The sequence below is a fragment of the Elephas maximus genome, chromosome 4 (assembly GCF_024166365.1).
Source record: "Elephas maximus indicus isolate mEleMax1 chromosome 4, mEleMax1 primary haplotype, whole genome shotgun sequence".
Classification (NCBI taxonomy): domain Eukaryota; kingdom Metazoa; phylum Chordata; class Mammalia; order Proboscidea; family Elephantidae; genus Elephas; species Elephas maximus.
This window is the reverse complement of record NC_064822.1, coordinates 114,635,705-114,658,739: the sequence shown is the minus strand read 5'-3', so window position 1 is coordinate 114,658,739 and position 23,035 is coordinate 114,635,705. Positions and strand designations below refer to the sequence as shown.

The 23,035-nt window shown below is 37.4% G+C and overlaps 3 protein-coding genes across 3 annotated transcripts; 2 read left to right on the top strand and 1 right to left on the bottom strand.

The window, feature by feature from the left end:
• The first annotated feature begins 2,377 nt into the window (after positions 1-2,377).
• On the top strand, positions 2,378-3,307 carry LOC126075618 (olfactory receptor 2AP1). Its single transcript, XM_049883457.1, has one exon. It carries the CDS (start codon positions 2,378-2,380, stop codon positions 3,305-3,307), a length of 930 nt encoding a protein of 309 aa, XP_049739414.1.
• Positions 3,308-10,674: 7,367 nt separating this feature from the next.
• On the top strand, positions 10,675-11,628 carry LOC126076423 (olfactory receptor 6C4-like). The gene has a single exon (XM_049884941.1). It carries the CDS (start codon positions 10,675-10,677, stop codon positions 11,626-11,628), a length of 954 nt encoding a protein of 317 aa, XP_049740898.1.
• Positions 11,629-20,619: 8,991 nt separating this feature from the next.
• LOC126075573 (olfactory receptor 6C2-like) lies at positions 20,620-21,558 on the bottom strand. The gene has a single exon (XM_049883412.1). The coding sequence runs from the start codon at positions 21,556-21,558 to the stop codon at positions 20,620-20,622; it is 939 nt and encodes a 312-aa protein (XP_049739369.1).
• Positions 21,559-23,035: the final 1,477 nt, after the last annotated feature.

The window sequence follows — 23,035 nt, the reverse complement described above, 5'->3', positions numbered from 1 at the left end:
AGATATAACCTGTGTCACTCTGGGTAAAGTATGACCTGGGGATGAGAGGGGGAGTTTATATTCTTTTGAGGTCATCAGCCTTCTTTCCTCTAGAACAGAAAGCTCCTAAAAGTCCTCCTTTCAGCTTCCTGTTTATTGGCTGTGTTTAAAAAGAGCAGACGTCCGAAAACTGATTCAGCATCAGTCCGAATTAGTGGAAGAGCAGCAATAAACAAATCACCACTAAATGATAAGAGGCAGAGAAGAGTATTACTTCTTCTAAAACAAGCCCTCAAAGTGTGTGTATTTCTGTGAAATGCAGGACACGACTTGGCAGCAGAGTGTAGAAAACACGATAAATTTTATATTACTTTGTAGTTATGTGATCTTAACATTTTGATTCAACTCTAAGAATTTTTAGGATTAAAATCCCACTATACTTGTTTAGATAGTCAAGTGAGCAAGTATGTTCCCCCGTTTGTAGCTTCATTGATTTTTACTTCATTTACTTCGTTGATTTTATTCTGCGGTTGTGAAACCTGAAAGGAATGCAGGTGTGAATACTCAACCACTCCCTGAAGACTCCAGGTTGGTAACAAGGAGGGCAAGGGCATCAGGGCCATTATGTGGTATATTCTGATCTCTGATCGCAACTATGGGCTGCAACCTATCAGGGGGGTCATGAAATCCATTTAATGAGCTGCAACCAGAATTCAAAAACAAAATTTAAATATGGAATAAAATTTAAAAAGTCAGATTATATTGCATGTTTTAGTAAGGTGTGCTCTATAAAGCTTTTGTTAGGTATATACATGTTTGCTGAGAAATGATATAAAATGCAAAATGTATTAAAGCCTAAAACATCACAAAGCTGTTTCCTTATAAATGTTTATAAAAACAATAACTAGAAAAAGTCTTGAATAAATCAAAAGTCACCCCCAGAAAATATGACTCTTTAACCACATGAGCTTCCAAATCACTAGAGACTTGGAAATGATCTTAAAGTGCTCAAAGATGGAGCCTTCCAGAAAAATCCCAGAAAACAAGTTTTACGCAATGGGACCATCAGCTTAGCTACAAAAGGTTTCAATGAGCAATTTCCTGATGTCCCGTTCCCTGAAATCTATGCTAAGATTATATTTGTATTAAAAGGATAATTACTCAAAACAACCTTCTGAAAGCTGAGAAGAGGATCTACATCTTGATTAACCCTACAACCAGGCTACCACTGAAAAGTCTTGAACATAATGGTTCTTAATATTTTTAATGAGATAACAGTTGCATTCCCAAATTTACATACACAAAACATTTTACACATGATTTTGTGGATTCACAAACATAGTAAATCTAATCTGGGAAATAACAGATCCCTGGTTAAGAACTTCTGATTTAGTATTCTTAAGCTCCTAAAATTTCCTTGTAATGTAATAGAATCTCCCTATTTTTATGGAAAATTCTTATTGGAGTCCTGGTAGTGTAGTGGTTAAGAGCTACAGCTGCTAACCAAAAGACTGGCATTTCAAATCTACCAGCCTCTCCTTGGAAACCCTATGGGGCAGTTCTACTCTGTCCTATAGGGTCGCTATAAGTCAGAATCAACTCAACTGTAACAGGTTTTTTTTTTTTCTTTTTTATTCTAATGGAAAAGCAAAACTCCTGTTCTAAAGATTCAGAATGCATTTGAGTAAGTTAATGCAGATGATTATTAGAATTTACTGTTTACTGAATTCTAGACAGGCATGTGGAAAGGTTCAAAGGACAGACATACTCCTAACTCAAAGGTCTTTGAATTCTAATGAACAGACATCGGCAGAGAAGAATGGAGGGTCCGTTGGGAAGAAGTGAGGAACTGACACTTTTTAGCATTGAGGGAGTTAAGGGACCTGGACCAGAAAGAACACGAGAGATTGCTATAATTATATGAAAAATAAAAACAAAAAAAGGCAGAGAAGAGTAAGAAAAACAGCATTTTAAGGACAATTAGACAGAAGGAGAGCAATGAGTGGAGTTCAATGGGAAGTAAGGAAAATAAATGCAGGAGGAAGCAAATTAGTAATTATTCTGGAAGAAGACAACTCCTGGAGGCATTCCTTTATTAATTCATTCCACAAACTTTTTGAACCTCATTTATGGAGCAGGCATTTGCTTCTGGCTGACACTGATAGGGTACCATGAGGAAACAATCACAAAAACTTTTCTATATGGGGCAAATAAAACCAGGAAAGACCCAACACCATTCAAATTAGTGACTGGTCGGGTTCACGTCATCAGAGGAAAACTTCATGGTTTGTCTCCTTTTCTTCTCCTCAGATTTCACCTGTCCATTTCAGAGCATATCTTCCTTTTTCACATTTGGTTACTGTCTCTTTTTCACTTTGACACTCAAAAAATTTCAACAATGAAAAATAAAGCTATGGTAATGGAGTTCATCCTGCTGGGACTAACAGATGTCCCTGAACTCCAGGTAGCAGTTTTCGCCTTTCTGCTCATCGCCTATTTGCTCAGCATCATTGGAAACCTGACTATCCTCATCCTCACATTGCTGGATCTCCACCTTCAGACCCCCATGTATTTCTTTCTCTGGAACTTCTCCTTCTTAGAAATTTTCTTCACAAACAACATCATTCCCAGGGTCTTGATCAGCATCACAACAGGGAATAAGAGTATTAGCTTTGCTGGCTGTTTCACTCAGTATTTCTTTGTCATCTTCCTTGGGGCAACGGAATTTTATCTTCTGGCCGCCATGTCCTATGATCGCTACGTGGCCATCTGCAAACCCCTGCATTACATGACCACTATGAACAGCAGAGTCTGCACCCAGCTGGTTGTCTGCTCTTGGCTGGCTGGGTTAATGATTATTATACCACCTATCACCCTAATGAGTCAGCAGGACTTTTGTGCATCCAACAGGCTGAATCATTATTTCTGTGACTTTGAGCCCCTTCGGGAACTCTCCTGTTCAGACACGAGCCTTTTAGAGAAGGTTGTCTTTCTTGTGGCATCTGTGACCCTGGTGCTCACTCTGGTGCTAGTGATTCTCTCCTATGCATTCATCATCAGGACTATTCTGAAGCTCCCCTCTGCCCAGCAAAGAACAAAAGCCTTTTCCACTTGTTCTTCCCACATGATTGTCATCTCCCTCTCTTATGGAAGCTGCTTTTTCATTTATGTTAAGCCCTCAACAAAAGAAGGGGACATATTCAACAAGGGAGTAGCTCTACTGATTACCTCAGTTGCCCCTTTATTGAACCCCTTTATTTACACCCTAAGGAACCAGCAGATAAAACAAGCCTTCAAGGATGCCATCAAAAAGCTTATGAACCTTTAAATAATTTCAGAATTCAAGTCCTAATGGATGAGTCTCTACTATGTACCAGCTCTGTGCCAGTTACTATGTATCCAATGAAAAGTTCAACTCTGGTTCAGTAAGAGAGACTTGGAAATAGATAACTTACAGCCTATTAAGTGTTAATACAAAGACATAAATAAGGTTTCATAAATGAGAAAGCAACTCAATCAGAGTTAAAGAGTCAATAAATATTTTCCGAGAAGATAGCATTTAAATTGGGCCTTAACATGTAGGAATAGGTCAAGCAAGCAAAACAAAGAAAGAAGGAATATTGCACAAAATTTCAATCCTGGGAGACTGAGTATATGTTCTTTTCATTGATTTCAATCAAGAAAAAAAGAGAAGGAAAAAGATTACAATGTGCAAATTATAATTTTGATTTTGAGTTAAATTCATGTTTAAAATAAGTTGAATGCCCGTAACGACACGGCACCTGGATTTGAAGTCAGATATATATGGGCTTAGAAGCCCTGCAATGGAAATGGGAGGGTGGTGGGCCAGTGGTTAAGAGCTACAGCTGCTAACCAAAAGTTTGACAGTTCAAATCCACCAGCTGCTCCTTGGAAACCCTTTGGGGCAGTTCTACTCTGTCCTATAGGGTCACTGTGAGTTGGAACTGACTGAACAGGTTTACGGGATATGGATTTAGTAATCCTTGCCATAGAGATAGGCAGCTGGGTGACACAAAGCGTTAAGGGCTAGATGACTAGTCTAAAGGTTAGCGGGTCAAACCTACCTACGCATAGGCAAATGAGAAGACAGGCCTGCCAATCTGCTTCCCAAAGTTCATATCCCTGAAAACCTTATGCAGTAGTACTCCCCTGCAAAAACAGGGCAACTAACAATAACAACCATAGAGATGGTAATTGATGGTATGAGATTAGAACCAAAACCAAACCAAACCTGTTGCCACCCAGTCAATTCTGAGTCACATTGACCCTATAGGACAGAGTAGAACTACCCCATGCGATTCCAAAGGAACAGCTGGTAGATTTGAACTGCCAACCTTTTGGTTAGAAGCCTGAGCTCTTAACCACTGCACCACCAGGGCTCTTATGGGAATAGAGGCAATCACAAATAGAAGCAAGTATAGAATAGGATTTAATATTAAATTCTAAAGACCCTTCCAAAATCTAAAAAGAAGAAGAAGAGAATATCTCCGGAAACATAGATGGATGGCAATGTGAAATGCTGCAGAGAGCAATTAATATGAAGACTGAAAATATAAGAACTGACAATAAGGGCACTGTTGGTGAACTTAGCCATTTTCAGAAAATGTGGGAGTAGGGGGTGAGGTAACTGAAAGAGAATAGTAAAATGGAATTTCAAGAGTGAAATAATGAAGACGAGAAGGATGGCCCCCAAGTTATGTACTAGCATGGTATCCTGTGCTGTTTCATTAATAGTACCCATAATAAAACAATTATATATTTAAAGTCTGTATTCACCTTTATTCTGCACTCCAGGAGTGCAGGGATAGAATCTCCTTGGTCGCAGTTCTATCTGCAATGCCAACCAGTGGTAGGTGGTGCTGAATAAATACTTGTTGAATAGTTGAAGAAATAATGGATGTGGACATGTATGGACAGACAAATGAATTAGGGAGCCCAGAAGAGAATATTTTAAAAGGGAAGAGCCTTAGCCATTTGAGAGTTTAGATACTGAGAACAATGAATTGGCAAAGCATGCCTCACATAGACTTCTTAGATCCACCTGGAAATTCCATTCTATTTTACAGATGAGAAAAATGAAACCTACTGAGGTGAAATAACTTAATGTAAGGTCGCAGAGTTAAGTGATTTAACTAAAATCAGAAGCCAGATTTGTGTGGAACCAGAGCCCAATGGCTTAACCACAGAGCAATACACCCACCCACCCATTATAACTGCTCTTAACATTCATGTTCAATGTTTCTAAGTATTTCTAAGTGTTTCTAAGTATTTCTAAGTGTTTGAAAGTATTTTAAGTGTCCTTGGCTTCCCTCCTGTATCCCATCTTTCCCAGCTCTCAACAAACTTCAGTTAGAAGCCTTTAGAACATGAATCTTTAGGAAATTGAAAGCTTACAAAAAGCCATGTTTTTCCATCTGATAGTTTGTGACTTTTCTCAAGATGCCTCTCCTTTCCATTTCCATATTTCTTCTGGACAAAGTGGATACTTTATTCCTTTTCTTTCAGAAGGAATAGAAAGTCCTCCAGAAAACATTGGACCTGAGAAATCAATATTTTGCCTCCACTCTCACCCCCAATAAGCTTCCAATAAAGATTAAATTATGAACAAGGGTTTTTTATCCACTGCTAACTGTAGAGGGTCAGCGAAAAAGAGGAAGAAGCTCAATGAGATGGATTGACACAGTGACTGCAACAATGGGCTCCAGCATAATAACGATTGTGAGGATGGCACAGGATCAGACAATGCATCATTCTGTTGTACACAGGGTTGCTATGAGTTGAAACTGACTGGACAGCACCTAACAACAACCGCATTGACTATACTCCCTCCTCCCTATTCATTTTCATTCGCACTATGGGCCAGTGGCTTTGGTTCCTGGGCTTGAGGGCAGGAATGATGATCTCACTGCATATAACATAGTGACAGCCCCATAATCCAAACCCATTGCCAGCAAATCGATTCTGACTCCTAGTAACCCTTCAGGACAGAGGAGAACTGCCCCATAGGATTTCCAAAGCTATAAATCTTTATGGAAGCAGATTGCCACATCTTTTTCTTGTGAGCATTTGGTGGATTCCAAATACCAGCCTTTCAGTTAGCAGCTGAGCCCATTAACTACTGCACCACTAGGGCTCCTATGCCCATAACAGGCACTCAGTAAATGTTCAATTAATAAATGAGCAAAGTCTCCCTCCACCTCAGTATTTGGTAATTAGATTTTCCGCTTGCTCCAGCAAAAAATCTTGGTTCCTCTCTTGTTTTCTCCAATCCCGTATGTGGTCCGTGAGTAAATCTTTTACCCTCAAAATTTACCCCAAATCTGACCACTTCTTGCCACCTTTACTGTTACCATCCTGACCCAAACCTCCATCATCTCTAACCTGGATTATTACAATAGCCCAATTGACGCTATTTTCAACCCTTGCTCCCTTGACATTTAATCTCAATGTAATACCCAAAGTGATCTTATTAAAACATAAATTAGAGTTTAGAAACTTCTAAGCTCAGATTCTTCTCTGCTCAGGACCTTCCAATGACTTTCTATCTCACTCACTTACAATGACCTACAAGGCCCTACGAAATGGTCCCCAGTTCCTCTTTGACCTCATCTCCTACCACTATCTGCTTACTCACCACTCCAGTAACACTGGCCTGCTTCCACCTTCTACCCTTTGCACTTACTTTTTTCCCTCTTCCTGGAATCCTTTTCCACAAGATATACATAAGTCACTCTCTCACTTCCTTCGAATATTTACTCAAACATCACCTTCTCAGGGAGGCTGTGTGTGGCCACATTTTTAAAATTGCAATCCACTCATCAAAATTCCCTGTGCTCATTACTTGCTCCATTTTTCTCCTAGCATTTACCATTCTCCAACACAATATGGATTTTATTTACATATTAATTGTCTTCCTCTTCCCATGGAATGTAAAGATTCATGAGAACAGTAATTTTTTTCTGTTTTATTCACTGCAGTGTTCTCAGTATCTGAACAGTGCCTAGGGAAAGTAGTGGCTCGATAAATGTTTGTTGTTATTTGTGATTAAATGTTGGCTCGTGTTCAAGTAGAGAAAACCATTCAAGAGAGAGAAATATAAAGGTAAGAGACCCTTGTGACCTCTAGGATTGGGGAGATGAGTGACCACGGGGCCATAAGAGGGAGAAAAAGCAGCTTCTAATCCTTTAAGTTTCCTAATGTCAGTTCCTATAAGAACCTGCACCCATTGCATTACCTGGCAGATCCCTAGCATAAATATCTTTTACTTGGGCTAGCTTGAGAAAGTTTCTGTGACTTAAAAAGCAAAGATCCTTGACTAAACATCCACTCTACAGGTAAAGCGACTTGTGTTTCCAAGAAAATGTGAACAAAGGAATTATATCATTCCCATGAGGTGATCCCAGCAGGTCATTGGCCCACTCAATGCACTGCGTCAAGTACTTATTTCCACAGGAGATCTAGTAGATTCAGGTCACATTTGGAAACAAGTTTCCGACTTCAAGAATCTCCTCCAATTATATTATGATCTTTTATCAACAAAACTTTTTTTTAAAACCCAGATTCATTATTCCAGGCAGAAGTATGTAAACTAAAGAATTACAGTGCCCTTAGACAAACATTATATTAGCTTGTTGCACCCAGCCAGAACTTGAAAAAATAATATTTTGGGGGCCTAAATTAAATATCATATTCTCAGCAAGTATCTTAGGCTTTTTTCCTTCAATCCAGCCTTCTCTACTCACTTTCTACTACATTATTGCCATTATCTGATTCTTTACATTTTAGATTTATCATCTGTTCCCAGAAGAGCCCTTACACATGAGAGAAATCGTTTCCAAGTATGACCCCAGCTCTGCTATCTCTTGGACCCAATTTTCACTAGACTTCCAGGCCTAAGCACTCTTGGAAACTCAAATTGACCACCATGCCAAATTAGGTTCTGAACAACACTGTAGACACTAAGAGACAAACATAATTACTCCTATATTTGGACCATGCTTCAAAGGTAATGGTGTGCTCCAACCACATTCTTCACCATTCTCTCTGAAACCTCTTTCCTCCGCCATCTATTTCAAGTTCATTTCCAACTTGTCAACAAAGGAGGTTTATTAGCACCTTCTGAAGACAGATCACAGGAGACCTTCTGTTGTTAACTTAGTTAATCCCTCGTGTTTTCTCTGAACAAGGCAAATAAAAACTGCCTCACTCTGGGTGACATGGAAACTACAAAGAAGCCAATGTCTACCTCGTAGAAATCACCAGCTTTTTTTCTACTTAAGACATAATTAGAAGGAAGGAAATAATATTTTGAAGCACACCATTCTCCTGGAACTTGTAACTATTCTATTTATTTGCTCTACATAAACGGTATAGCGTCTCTCTGGGTCTCATTTCTGTTACTGTTCAAATTAGTACAGGAAGCAAAGCTGACAAATGCCCACCAGAATGATATGGGGTGGAAAGAGCTGGAATCTATTTCTTTACCAAAAACCTGTGAAAGCTTACATAACTCTGTCACAGAGTACACAAAGACATGATATAAGGCAGATACAAAAGATTTCAGAAATTGATCCTACCTAACCTCTCATCTTTCATTCATAATTTCTCATCTTTCATTCATAATTTAGGATACTTTGGATTAAAACCCCACTGCAACCATCTGGATTAACCAACGTAAATATCTTCCTAGTTTTCAAAAACTGTAATATTATCTTGCTAAGGTTGTGAATCATTAAGATGATTTGATTGTGAATTTCTGAAAGGAAATGCATAGCAGGTGAGCAAATGAGTAAGAACACTGAGTTATACATGTCAATGAATCATATTGTTTACTGTGCAGAACATGTGAATATAAGCAATGACTACATCAACGCAACGACATAATGGAGGGTCTGAAATGAACACTGATTAAAGATGTGTCTCTCCCTATAGAATCCTGAAGGAGGCAATCAAAAGTGACATGACCTACAGATCCTGTCTATAAAAGTCTTTTGTCCAAAAACGTGGGAGGGGATGGATAAGAGCTTTCTCTGCTCTATTTGGTAAGGTTACATTTATGTCACAGCGAAAGCAGTTATTTCTCATATTGGAAACAAAGAGAGAATAAAAAGGCATCCATGCCATGATTAACTTCGTCACTCAAGAGATTTTAAATCATTCATTGGGAGCCACTCCTGAACACTGCATCTCTTCTCCCATTGGTAATTGTTAGATCAGTGCCTGAAAGACTCTGATTTCACCAAAAAGCAGACAGATCCATACAGATTAATGACAACTGAGCCCAAGCCACGCACAGAGATGACTCAAACTACAGCAGAACTCGGCTTTAAGCCAAAAGCCTTCAAATTCTACCAGGAACACAGGGACAGAGGGTAAGGCAGGACCCACTGGGAATTCACCCATGGGGAATAGGTGGGGAGATAATAAAAATCATTTAGGAGGAAGAGACATGAGTAAAATCAGAGGAAAGGAATGGAAAAAAAGGACTGCAAATGAAAGAAAATACAGCATGCTTGAGACTCTCACTAATTCAGCAATACTTTCCCACCACCTATAAGGTGGTAGAAACTTAACTGAAGCAAGTACAACCAATGAAACAAACATTACTCCACAGTTAAATTCCTACGCTACTGCTACCAGAGAATGTTCCATATTGTTACAGAGGCAAAGTTAGTAAACGCTAAGGGGACTTAAATTCAGGTCTTAAAGAGGACACTACTTTCCCCACCAAGTGATTAATATAAAACCCTCTTTATCACTACAGCACAGAAGATACACTGATACAAGGGGGAAAAAACACTCAAGAAAGAAATATGGGATATTTACATTGGAGAAGAATTCAACGTACAGCAAGGCTCTGCCTCTTCCTACAATTTAGCTAGAATCAACCACTGTTTCACAAAGGATGGACAGTAAGAAGGAAAAAGGTGGATAGAGGGTATTTCAAGTAAACTTTGACAATTACATACGAAATGAATTCAGAATTGCTGGCAAATGATAACATAAGTCTCTTTCTAAGGACAAGGATGGCATGGAGAATACAGGAGAATCAGAAAGAATCTGAAGGAAGAAAATCTTAAACAGATAGGAAGAGGGAATTAACTCTAACTCCTTAGTGTGTCAGAATTGGAATTGTATCCTTTGATTCCATTCCATTGCTATTGCAGTTTTTTATTACATGTGCTAGTAAAGGAAGGTAAAACATTTATAGTTTATCATTCCACAGCATGGAACGTCATTGTCAACTAAGACTTGTATGGTCTTACTAAAAGTGTGATCTCACAAAGGTCTTCGAATACTGTAACATGAACACACCTGTACTGGGTAGGTCTCACTTGACCATGACAGTCAAAGAGGTAAAGGAGTGAGTTGGTAGAAGAAAGTAAGCACCACCCAAAACAGATTATTGCCTGAATAGTTCTATGTTTTTCTGGATGGAATATAAAATATCCTAGCATACAAGGATCTGTCAAAAACTGTATTAATAGGGCCTCTGTGCCAAAGAATTGCTCTTCCCAAGAAGTTAACTCAAGTACAATATGTCAGTAGTAAACAGAGGAAATGTACATGAGTTGGCTTTGTGTACTAGATTCATCTCTGGCACCCTGAGCTCCCATTCCACACTCACCACTGATTTGTTTCCTTTTATTTGTAAGAGTTCAACAAAGGCTAATTATGAAAAACCAGACTTCTTTGACTGAGTTTGTCCTACTGGGATTTACAGACAACCCAGAGCTTCAGGCCATGGTTTTCATCTTCCTGTTCCTCACCTACGTATTCAGTGTTATGGGCAACCTGACAATCATCACCCTCACCCTGCTGGACTCCCATCTCCAGACCCCTATGTATTTCTTTCTCCGGAATTTCCCCTTCTTAGAAATTTCTTTCACTACTATTTTCATTCCAAGATTCCTGAGCAGCATCCTGACAGGAAATAATACCATCAGCTTTTCTGGCTGCTTCACTCAGTATTTCTTTGCCATATTCCTCAGGGACACAGAGTTTTACCTTCTGGCTGCCATGTCCTATGACTGCTATGTGGCCCTCTGCAAACCACTGCATTACACAACCATCATGAACAGCAGAGCCTGCACCCAGCTGGTTCTCTGGTCTTGGCTGAGTGGTTTCCTAATCATCTTATCCCCCATCATTCTTACCAGCCAACTAGATTTCTGTGCCTCCAACGTGCTGAATCATTTTTATTGTGACTATGGGCCCCTCATGGAGATCTCCTGTTCAGACACCAGTCTCTTGGAGCTGATTGACTTTATCTTAGCTATTGTGACCTTGGTGGTTACCCTGGTGCTGGTAATGCTTTCATACACTTACATCATCAAAACAGTTCTGAAGATTCCATCAGCACAACAAAGAAAAAAGGCCTTTTCCACATGTTCTTCCCATGTGATTGTCATCTCCATCTCTTATGGCAGCTGCATCTTCATTTACATTAAGCCTTCAGCAAAAGAAGGAGTTGCCTTCAACAAGGCAGTAGCAGTGCTCATTACTTCTGTTGTTCCCCTATTGAATCCCTTCATTTATACCCTACGGAACCAACAAGTGAAAAGAGCCTTCAAGGATACAGTCAGAAAAATTGTGAGTCTTTACTGCCACATAGAATTCATCCCATAAGAGAAAATTTGTTGATAAGGAATTATTTATTAAACTCTTTTCACATACAATGCATTATTCAAATTTCTAGGCAAAAAATGATGAATGAGACAGTATCTTTGAGAACTTACTTTCAATGGTGAGATGAAGACATGGAAAAAATATTATTAACAGTCTGTTGAGGGCAAAACCAAGACAAAAATAAAGTGGTCTAACTAACAAACTGAACAGTTCGAGAAGGTTTTAACTACTTGACATTCAAGTTTGTCTTCAAGTTTTTCTCCCAATGAATAAGCCTACAGTGGTACTCTCCAAGATAGAGATTATTAAAAGCTCAGTGTGTTGGAGTAAAAATGAGAAGTTCAATGCCTCAGAAGAAAAATACCCATAGGTGAATGGAATGAAAAGACTGGGAATGTAGGGTCCAAATTATCCAATGCTTTCTACATTAAGCTAAAGTTAAAAAAAATAATAATAATTAAAATAAAGCATTTCTATGCTAAGTTAAATTTGACTTAGGAACTGAAAAAAAGTGAAATGAAGAGAAATGAGACACTTCTCAAAAAAGCCTAAAAAACCGGCCTAGTAAGACCATTACAGTGCAGACAGAGAAGAAAGATCAGATTGTATATACATTACTATACATTACCATCTAGTTCTTCTAGGCTCAGGCTGGTGAAGGCTGTGGTAATTTGTGGCCCATTAGTCCTTTGGATTATTGTTTCCCTTGTGTCTTTGGTTTTCTTTATTCTCCTTTGCTCTGGATGTGATGGGACCAGTAGATGTATCTTAGGTGTCATTTGCAAGCTTTTAAGACCTCCGATGATACTCACCAAAGTTGGATGTAGAACATTTTCTTTATGAACTTTGTTATGTCAGTTGACCTAGATGACCCCTGTAACCATGATCCCCAACTCTTAACCCCAGTAACTCAGTCCCTCAGGGTATTTGGATGTGTCTATCAAAGCTTTTATGACTTTGCCTTGGTCAAGTTGTACTGAATTCTCCTATATTGTGGTTTTTCCCTTCACCAAAAAAACACTGACCTAAAAAACGTCTAGTTAATAACTTCCCCACCTCAACCCTTCCCTCCCTCATAACCATCAAAGACTGTTTCTTTCTGTGCGTAAACCTTTTCTTGAGTTTTTATATTAGTGGTCTCATACAGTATTTGTCCTTTCATGATTGACTTATTTCATTTAGCATAATATCCACCAGATTGATTCATGTTGTTAGATGTTTTGTGGATTCATCATTGGTACTTATCATTGTGTAGTATTCCATTGTGTGTATGTGCCATAGTTTGTTTATCCATTCATCTGTTGAGGGCACTTAGGTTATTTCTATCTTTTTGCTATTGTGAATAATGTTGCAATGAACATGAGTGTGCATATGTCTATTCATGTGATGGCTCTTATTTCTCTAGGATATATTCCTAGAAATGGGATTGCTAGATCATATGGTATTTCTATTTCAAGCTTTATAAGGAAACACCATATTGTTTTCCATAGTGGTTGAATAATTTTACATTCCCACCAGCAATGCATAAGAATTCCAATCTTCCCACAATCTCTCCAACATTTGTTATTTTCTCTCTCTCTCTTTTTTTTTTTTTTTGATTAGTGTCAGTAATGTTGGAGTGAGATGGTATCTGAACGTAGTTTTGATTTGCATTTCTCTAATGGCTAATAAGCACTAGCATTTCCTCATGTGCATGTTACCAACCTGAATGTGTTCTTTGGAGAAGTGTCCGTTCATATCTTTTGCCCATTTTTTAACTGGATTATTTCTGTTTTTGTTGTTGAGGTGTTGACGTATCTTGTACATTTTAGAGAGTAGACCCTTATCAGATATTTTGTAGCCAAAAAATTTTTTCCTAGTCTGTAGGTTCTCTTTTTATTCTTTTGTTGAATCTTTTGATGAGCATATGTATTTAATTTTTGGGAGCACCCAGTTATATAGTTTATTTTCTGGTGCTTGTGCATTATTAGTTTTGGTTTATATCCTATTTATACTGTATATCAGGGCTCCTAGTGCTGTCCCTATTTTTTCTTCTATGATCTTTATAGTTTCAGGTTTTATATTTATGTCCTTGAATTAGTTTTTGTGTATGGTGTGAGCTATGGGTCCTGTTTCACTTTTTTTACAGATGGATATCCAGTTTTGACAGCACAATTTGGTAAAGAGACTGTCATTTCCCGGTTTAATAGACTTTGAGCCTTCGTCAAGATCAGCTAACCCTAGGTGGATAGATTTGCTTCTGAGTTCTTAATTCTGTGCCTTGGGTCTATGTGTCTGTCATTGTGCCAGTACCAGGCTGTATTGTCCACTGTGTCTATACAGGACGTTCTCAGATCAGAATGTGATGTCCTCTACTTTGTTCTTCTCTTTCAATAATGCTTTACTTATCTGGGGCCTCTTTCATTTCCATATAAAGTTAGTGATTAGTTTTTCCATCTTGTAAAAAAATCCTGTTGGTATTTGGATTGGGATTGCATTATATCTGTACATTGCTTTGGGTAGAATTGACATTTTCACAATATTGAGTCTTCCTTTTCATAAGCATGGTATGTTTTTCCATTTATGTAGGTCTCTTTTGGTTTCTTGAAGTAGTGATTTGTAGTTTTCTTCATATAGGTCTTTTACATCCCTGGTCAGATTTAATCTTAAATATTTTATTTTTTTAGGGATGATTATAAGTGTTATTGCTTTCTTGATTTCTTTTCAAAGTTCTCTTTGTTTGTGTATAGGTATCCAACTGATTTTTCTATGTTAATTTGTGTCCTTCCTGCTACTCTGCTGAATCTTTTAGTTCCAGTAATTTTCTTGTGGAATCTTTGGAGTTCACTATGTATAGTATCATATCATCTGAGATGAGGGACAGTTTTACTTCTTTCTTTCCAAATTGAATGTCCATTATTTCTTTTTCTTGCCACATTACTCTACCTTGGACTTCCAGCACAATGTTAAATAAGCATGGTTATAAAGGGCATCCTCGTCTTGCTCCCGTTTTCAGAGGGAATGTTTTCAGCTTCTCAACATTGCAAATGATGTTAGCTCTTGGTTTTGAATAGATGCTCAACTCTTTACTTTTAAGTCACAGGATGGGTAATCTTCACTTTTTCTTCCTTAGTTCTCTGGGACAGGTTTCATACTTGGGAAACTGCCCTAGCTCAGTATGATTTTCATAGTTCTACAGTTAGTATTAGGAATTCATGACTGATAGTACATATAAATAGAATTATAAAGTCCTTCACTTATTTATTTTTTTTTTGGATGCAGGGTAAGGGTATCGTAATGGAAGTTGTATAATTTCAGCTAGTTTACCTCAAATTGAACATCTCTCTGTTACTTTGTTGTATAAAAAAAAGGCAAAAATAAACATGACTATACAAAGCACATTATTTTTTTCATTCCTTTATCCATTCAGTTTACAGTCTCCACTTACATGCCATTATTTCAACCTTTCATTTATTCTTCAGCTCACAATAATAAAGCTCATTATAATATCCAGATATTTATGATTAAATTTCCTCTTTTTTGTTCCCTGGATTATGACCACCTAAACTTTAGGGCCTTGGAGATTGCTCATTTAGGTGTCTTATTTTCCTTATCTCCTGAAGGTAAGTGGACTTTTCAGAGAATATTTACAACTAAAAGGAGATTAATCATAAAGAAAACAAATGATTACACTTACGTGTGACAGAAATGCCATCTTGTTTCTTCCAATCTCTTTCCATCTATTTCTCTTCTCCTCTTCTAACAATACTACACAGGCCTTCCTCTTTCTAGGTTTTTAATACCTTTATATCTGTTTCTTTAAATATATTTTTTGCTGTGTGCCATCAAGTCAATTCTGACTCATAGTGACCCTATAGAACGGAGTAGAGATGCCCCATAGGACTTCTTAAGCTGCAATAAGCTTTCAGGAGCCCATCACTAGGCTTTTTCTCCTACAGAGCTGTGGCGAGTTTGAACAACTGACCTTTCTTTTAGCAGCCTAGTGCTTAACCATAGCACTACCAGGGGTCCTTTTCTTAAATATATAGTTGTATTTCATGGCTATATTTTATATCATATACATTTAAGAAATGTAATAAGATTTGATGGAAGAAAGATAATCATGTTATTAATTAAATAATAGAGTTAAAAATCAAATCGCCATGCATCTATCCTTTTGTCATACTTTGGTGGCTTGCATGTTGCTGTGACACTGGAAGCTATGCCACTGGTATTTCAAATACCAGCAGGGTCATCCATGGTAGGCAGGTCTCAGCAGAGCTTCTGAAACAAGACAGAATAGGAAGAAGGGCTTAGCCATCTACTTCTCAAGAATTGGCCAATGAAAACATTATGAATAACAATGGACATTGTCTGATACAGTGCCATAAAATGAATATCTCAGGTTGGAAGGAACTCCAAATATGGCTGGGGAACAGCTGCCTCCTCAAAACAGAGTTGAACTTAATGATGTGGATGGAGACAAGCTTTCAGGACCTTCATTTGCTGATATACCATGACTCAAAATGAGAAGAAAGAGCTGAAAACATTGCTTAATAATTGGAAAGGAGAATATATAAAGCATGGATGTAGGAAAATTGGAAATCATCAAAAATGAAATGGAATGCATAAAGATCAATATCCTAGGCATTTGGCCATTTTGAATCAGACAATCATATGGTCTACTATACCCAACTAACCCAAACCAGGAAGGACAAATTGAAGAGGAATGGCATTGCATTCATTGTCAAAAAGAACATTTAACGATCTACCCTGATGTACAACACTGTCATTGATAGGATAATATCCATATGCCTACAAGGAACACCAGGTAATGTAACTATTACTCAAATTTACTCACCTATCTCCAATGCCAAAGATGAGGAAATTGAAAATTTTTACCAACTTCTGCAGCCTGAAACCGATCAAACATTCAGTCAAGATACATTGATAATTATTAGTAATTGGAATGAGAAAGATTGAATCAAAGAAGAAGCATTTGTAGTTGGAAAATATGGCCTTGGTTATAGAAAAGATGCTGAAGATCACATGATAGAATTCTGCAAGACCAATGACTTTTTCATTACAAATACCTTTTTTCATCAACATAAATGGTAACTATACGAGATGGAAAACACAAGAATCAAATTCACTACTCCGTGGAAAGAGACAATGGAAAAGTTCAATGTTATGTATCCGAACAAGGCCAGGGGCCAACTGTGGAACAGATCATCAATTGCTCATGTGCAAGTTCAAATTGAAACTAAAGAAAATTAGAATAAGTCCACAAGAGCCAAAGAACAACCTAGAGCATATCCCACCTAAATTTAGAGACCATCTCAAGAATAGATTTGACACATTGAATACTAGTGTCTGAAGACCAGATAAACTACGGGATGGAATGAAGGGTATCATACGTAAAGAAAGCAAAAGGTCATTAAAAAGACAGGGATAAAAGAAAAGACCAAAGTGGATGTCAGAACAGACTCTGAAACTTGCTCTTGAATATCGAGTATTTAAAGCAAAAGGAAGAAATAATGAAGTAAAAGAGCCGAACAGAAGATTTCAAATGGCAGTTCGAGAAGTCAAAGTAAGGTATTATAATGACGTGTACAAATACCTGGAGTTAGGAAACCAAAAAGGAAGAACAGTCTGGCATTTCTCAAGCTGGAAGAACTGAAAAAAAAAATTCAGGACTCAAATTGCAGTAATGAAGGATTCTATAGGCAAAAAATTGAATGACACAAGAAGCATCAAAAGAAGATGGAAGGAATACAAAGTCACTGAACCAAAAAGAATAGGTTTATGTTCAACTATTTCAGGAGGTAGCATATGATCAAGAACCAATGGTTCTGAAGGAAGAAATCCAAGTTGCACTGAAGACATTGGTGAAAAACAAGGCTCCAGGAATTAATGGAACCCCAGGTGAGATGTTTCAACAAACGGAAGCAAGCTGAAAGTGTTCCCTAGTTTATGCCAAGGAGTTTGGAAGCTATCTGGCCAACTGACTAGAAGAGTTTCATATTTGTTCCCATTCCAAAGAAAGGTAATCTAACAGAATGTGGAAATTATCAAACAGTATCATTTATATCACACATACGTCAAATTTTGCTGAAGATAATTAAAAAATGATTGCAGCTGTACATCAACAGGGAATTGTGAAAAATTCAAGCCAGAATCAGAAGAAGGCTTGGAAGGAAGAATATCATTTCTGATGTCAGATGGAACTTGGCTGAAAGCAGAGAATACTAGAAAGATGTTTACCTGTGTTTTATTGATTATGAATTGGTGTTTGACTGTGTGGGTCATAACAAATAACAGATAACATTGCAAAGAATGGAACTTCCAGAACACTAAGTTGTGGTCATGTGGAACCTGTACATAGACCAAGAGGCCACTGTTTAAACAGAACAAGGGGATACTGTGTGGTTTAAAATCAGGAAAATTGTGTGTCAGGGTTGTATCCTTTCACCATACTTATCCAAACTGTATGCTGAGCAAATAATCCAAGAAGCTGGACTATACGAAGAAAAATGCATCATCAGGATTGAAAGAAGATTCATTAAAAACCTGTGATATGCAGATGGCACATTCTTGCTTGCTGAAAGCAAAGAGGAATTGATGTACTTACTGATGAAGATCAAATACTACAGCCTTAAGTATGGATTACACCTTCCATAAAGAAAATAGAAATCCTCACAACTGGATCAGTAAACAACATCATGATAAATGGAGAAAAGACTGACGTTGCACAGAATTTCATTTTATTTGGATTCGCCATCAATGCCCATGAAAGCAGCAGTTAAGAAATCCAACCACATATTTTATTTGACATCTGCTGCAAAAGACTTCTTCAAAGTGTTAAAAAGTGAAGATGACTCTTGGATGACTGAGGTGTTTCTGACTGAAGCCATGTTATTTTCAACCCCCTCATAATCATGTAAAAGCTAGACCATGAATAAGGAAGACTGAATAAAATTTCATGCATTTGAATTACGGTGTTGGAGAAGAATATTGAATATATTACGGACTGCCAGAAGAACAAAGAAATTTATCTTGGAAGAAGTAGAGCCAGAATGCTGCTTAGAAGAAAGGATGATGAGACTTGGTCTCACACACTTTGGGCTTGTTATCAGAAGGGAAAAGTCCCTGGAGAAGGACATAATGTTTGAAAAAGTAGAGGGTTAGTGAAAAAGAGGAGGATCCTCAACAAGATGGATTGAGATAGTGGCTGCAACAATGGGCTTAATCATAGACACCATTGTGAGAATGCCCCAGGACCAGACAATGCTTTCTTCTGTTGTACCAAGCATTGCTATGAGCCAGAACCAACTCCATGGCACCTAACAACAACATCGAAACGGTATCTACTCTTTAAAAAATGCAAAAATAAGCTATTTGTATAAAAATGTAATCAATGAATTCACATCTTCTAAATGCAATGTCTTTGACAAAGTTTTTCAGGTTTCCTTCATATAGAAAGTATTGTTTCAAACAGTAAAGCAACTACTCCAAACTACTTTAAACCACTAATCAAAGTAGTGCTAGTGCTTATTTGGGGTAAAAAAAATAAATAAAATCAGAAATGATTAATATTCCATTAAAGAGGCAAGGTAAAATGTCAGCTTTAAATCTCCTTAATAATTTATTTGGCTTAGACAGATAATATTGAATTGCATTGTATTTCAATTTTGAAGAAGTTTCCAGTATCTATTTTAAATATCTAGGAGAAAAAAAAAAAATAAAAGCTGCTTTTTTTTAATAGCATGAATGAAACAAGATCTAACATAACAATTAGTGAATATACTCCCTATGAGAAACTAGTTAAATTTTCTAGCAGTATTTAGCTAAAACTAGTATCAAAGAATTTTCATCTTAGAGGGTCCCTTCCAGTTAAGATGCTCTTCTCCACACATGAATGACAATTTTTATGTTATTGCAGGGCAGACTGCACTTGTGATGTTCAGCCAAACACCACTTGACAAACACTAACCAAACTTCAGGAATGGAATCTTAAACTTATGATAAATTAAATGATCTTAGTCAAATGTTGAACAGATCATGTGAATGGCTTACCCCAAATTCTTAGGGAATACATTCCTGCAGCTGGATTTTGAATTGCATGCATACTTCATGATATATTTTTTTCAGGGTCATTTTTGGTGAGATTCAAGATTTATAGGAAATGGTGGTTCAAATTTGCTTTTAAATGGGAAAGCAGATGAGTTTTCCATTTTTTATCAAATATTGATATGCTTTATTGGATAGTATGAGATCTAGGTAGACAGAATAGGCAGGCTTCCCAAAATAGTGTCCTTAAAATCTGTTTTGAAGTATACTCAGGGACAAAGGAGGAGGTTACAGAGGGAATGACTAAACTAGAAATTTTTTAGCTGGCCAACAAGTTGAAGGGTCACGCCTTGGAGATCTCTGGGCAGGTGAAGGCAATGTGGTTGCATAGCGGTCTACTTCCTATTATTTTCTACCTAAATGATATAAAATCATGAGAGCAGAAAGTAAATTCTACACCCTAGGTGGGAAAACTCTTTTCGTAAAAGACCGGATAGCAAATACTTTAAATCTTTAGGCAATAAGGTTCACTAAACTACTTGATTCTTTCATTAAAAGCAGCCATAAGCAACATATGCCAGTGAAAGGGTATAACTCTATTCCAATGACACTTGATTTAAAAAAAGAGGAAGTGGACAGAGTTTGTTCCCAGGCCTTGATTTGCTGACTCTGTGACATGGTCATTACTCCTAAGGTATTCTTATGTGGCTTTGAAGAAGTATTAATAAGGCCTGTCACTCTGGCTGGCCTTGTTCTCTTAGCCATGAAAGCAATTCTGACTGAGATTGAAGAGGGTAAGGAATTACTTGATCAGAGTAGGTTCATGAGTCAAAATGAAAGGACCATAAGAAAGTTAACCTAATTCAACTAGTTAGAACTTTAGAAGAAATATTAAGGAACTAGCCTTCCATTTTCGTTTGATTGCACACTTTCAGTGTACTCTTACTTTTGTGAATTAAATGCAATTTTTTTAATCATATCATTGAAAGATTGTTTTACCTGCTTATTTCTCAAGGTATAAATGAAGGGGTTTAACAAAGGAGCAACAGATGTAGTGAGCATGGATACCCCTTTATTAATGTCCACATCCTCTTTGGCTGAAGGTTTGATATAGATGAAGATACAGCTACCATAGGTGATGGAAACAACAATCATGTGAGAAGAACACGTGGAAAAAGCTTTTTTCCTTTGCTGAGTAGATGGGAATCTTAGTATTGTCTTGATGATATATATGTAAGAAAGAATCACTCCTATGAGTGTGATAATGAATGTCAACACTGCACAAATTATAACTACCTGTTCTATGAACCATGTATCTGAGCATGAAATCTTAAAAAGAGGAGCTGCATCACAGCCAAAATGATCAATGGCATTGGAGTCACAGAATTCCAGCTGCAGGCCCATACCAAGCGGTGTGATGATGATCATCAACCCAGAGATCCAGCAGCAGAGGACGAGGATGGTACAGACTCTGCTGTTCATGATGGTCATATAATGGAGGGGCTTGCAGATGGCCACATAGCGGTCATAGGACATGGCAGCCAGGAGAAAAAACTCTGTGACCCCAAAGAGTCCAATAAAAAATATTTGACTTGCACAAGCATCATAAGTAATTGTATTATCCCTAGTTGATATACTGTACAGGAATCTGGGAATACAGACTGTTGTGAATGAGATTTCTAAAAAGGAGAAGTTTTGAAGGAAAAAATACATAGGTGTTTTAAGGTGGGAATCCGTGAGAGTAAGAATGATAATGGTCAGGTTTCCGGTTATACTCAGAATATACGTCGGAAATAAAAAGATGAAAACCAGAACTTGCAGCTGTGGGTCATCAGTAAGTCCCAGCAAGATGAAAGTTGTTACTGCTGTATGATTTCTCATTACTACCTTTGATCTTTAGGCAATCTGCATGTAAAGAAAAAATCAGAAAGTATATAACTCACCAGAAAGTACAAATACTAAATGACCCCTTCTTCTTATTCATTATGGTTTTTCAGTGATCTATATAAGCCTTACTTTAAAATGGACTCCACTGAAAAGAGCTTTGAGGTTTTATTCCTTTTTTTTATTCTCAAAAACTCACATCAGGTTTTGTCTATTACATCTATAGCTTATAAAATTTTTTTCACATTTTCTCTGTAATATTTTTAAGTACTGTGAAAATTTCTCTGGTAAAGTATGCTATCTCACCTTCAAATAGAAAACTAGAAAGGCTAAAAAACAACAAAATAAACAAGTAAATAAACAAAAAAATTATCCCTTGGAAAGTACCAAAATGGTAATAGGGCAGTAAGGACTTGTGGGATAAAGATCCATAGAAAGGTAAGATGGATATTTGACAACATATTTCCCATTGAGGTATTAACTATTTTTCATCTGAAAGGTGTGATATCTTTCTGTGAGTCTCATGAGTTTGGATAAGCACACAAAATGAAGTTCAGAGTCCATCAAGGATGAGATAATCTGGGAAATATCAATTGGGACTTTCATGGACTATAGGAGTTATGATGAACTGGAATTAGACCATCTTTTGTAATTAGTTCCTGATTGGATTAGGATGATATGGCCTAATTGACTTCCAGGGCAAAATAAAGTGCCAATAGAAGAACAACTGTTCATCCAGGGTTTCAAATTATTTCTAAAATTTTTCTTTTTTTGTGTTTGATTTTTCTTTTCTTTCTTTTCTTTTATTGCACTTTAGATGGTTTACAGAACAAACTAGTTCTCATTAAACAGTTGGTACCCATATTGTTTTATGACATTGGTTAACAACCCAATGACATGTTAACACCCTCCCTTCTCCTCCTTGGGTTTCCAATTACCACTTTCCTGTCTCCTCCTGCCTTCTAGTTCTTGACCCTGTGCTGGTATGCCCCTTTTTTTTATTTTCTGGGCCTGCCTAGTCTTTGGCTGAAGGGTGAACCTCTGGAATGTCTTCATTTCTTAGCTAAAAGGGTGTCTGGGGGCTATACTCATGGTTTCCTCAGTATCTGTCAAGCTAGTAATTCTGGCCTTTTTTTGTGAGTTAGAATTTTGTTCTACATTTTTCTCCAGCTCTTTCTAGGACTCTCTATTGTGATTCCTGTCAAAGAAATCAGTGGTGGTAACTGGGCATCATCTAGTTTTACTGGACTCAGTCTGATGGAGGCCATAGTAAACGTGGTCCATTAATCCTTTGGACTAATTTTTCTCTTGTACCTTCAGTTTTCTTCATTCTTCCTTGGTCCCGAAGGGGTGAGACCACTGAAGTATCTTAGATGGCTGCTCACAGGCTTTTAAGACCCCATACACTAATCACCAAAGTAGAATGTAGAATATTTTTCTTTAAAAACTATTGTGTGCCAATTGAGCTAGATGC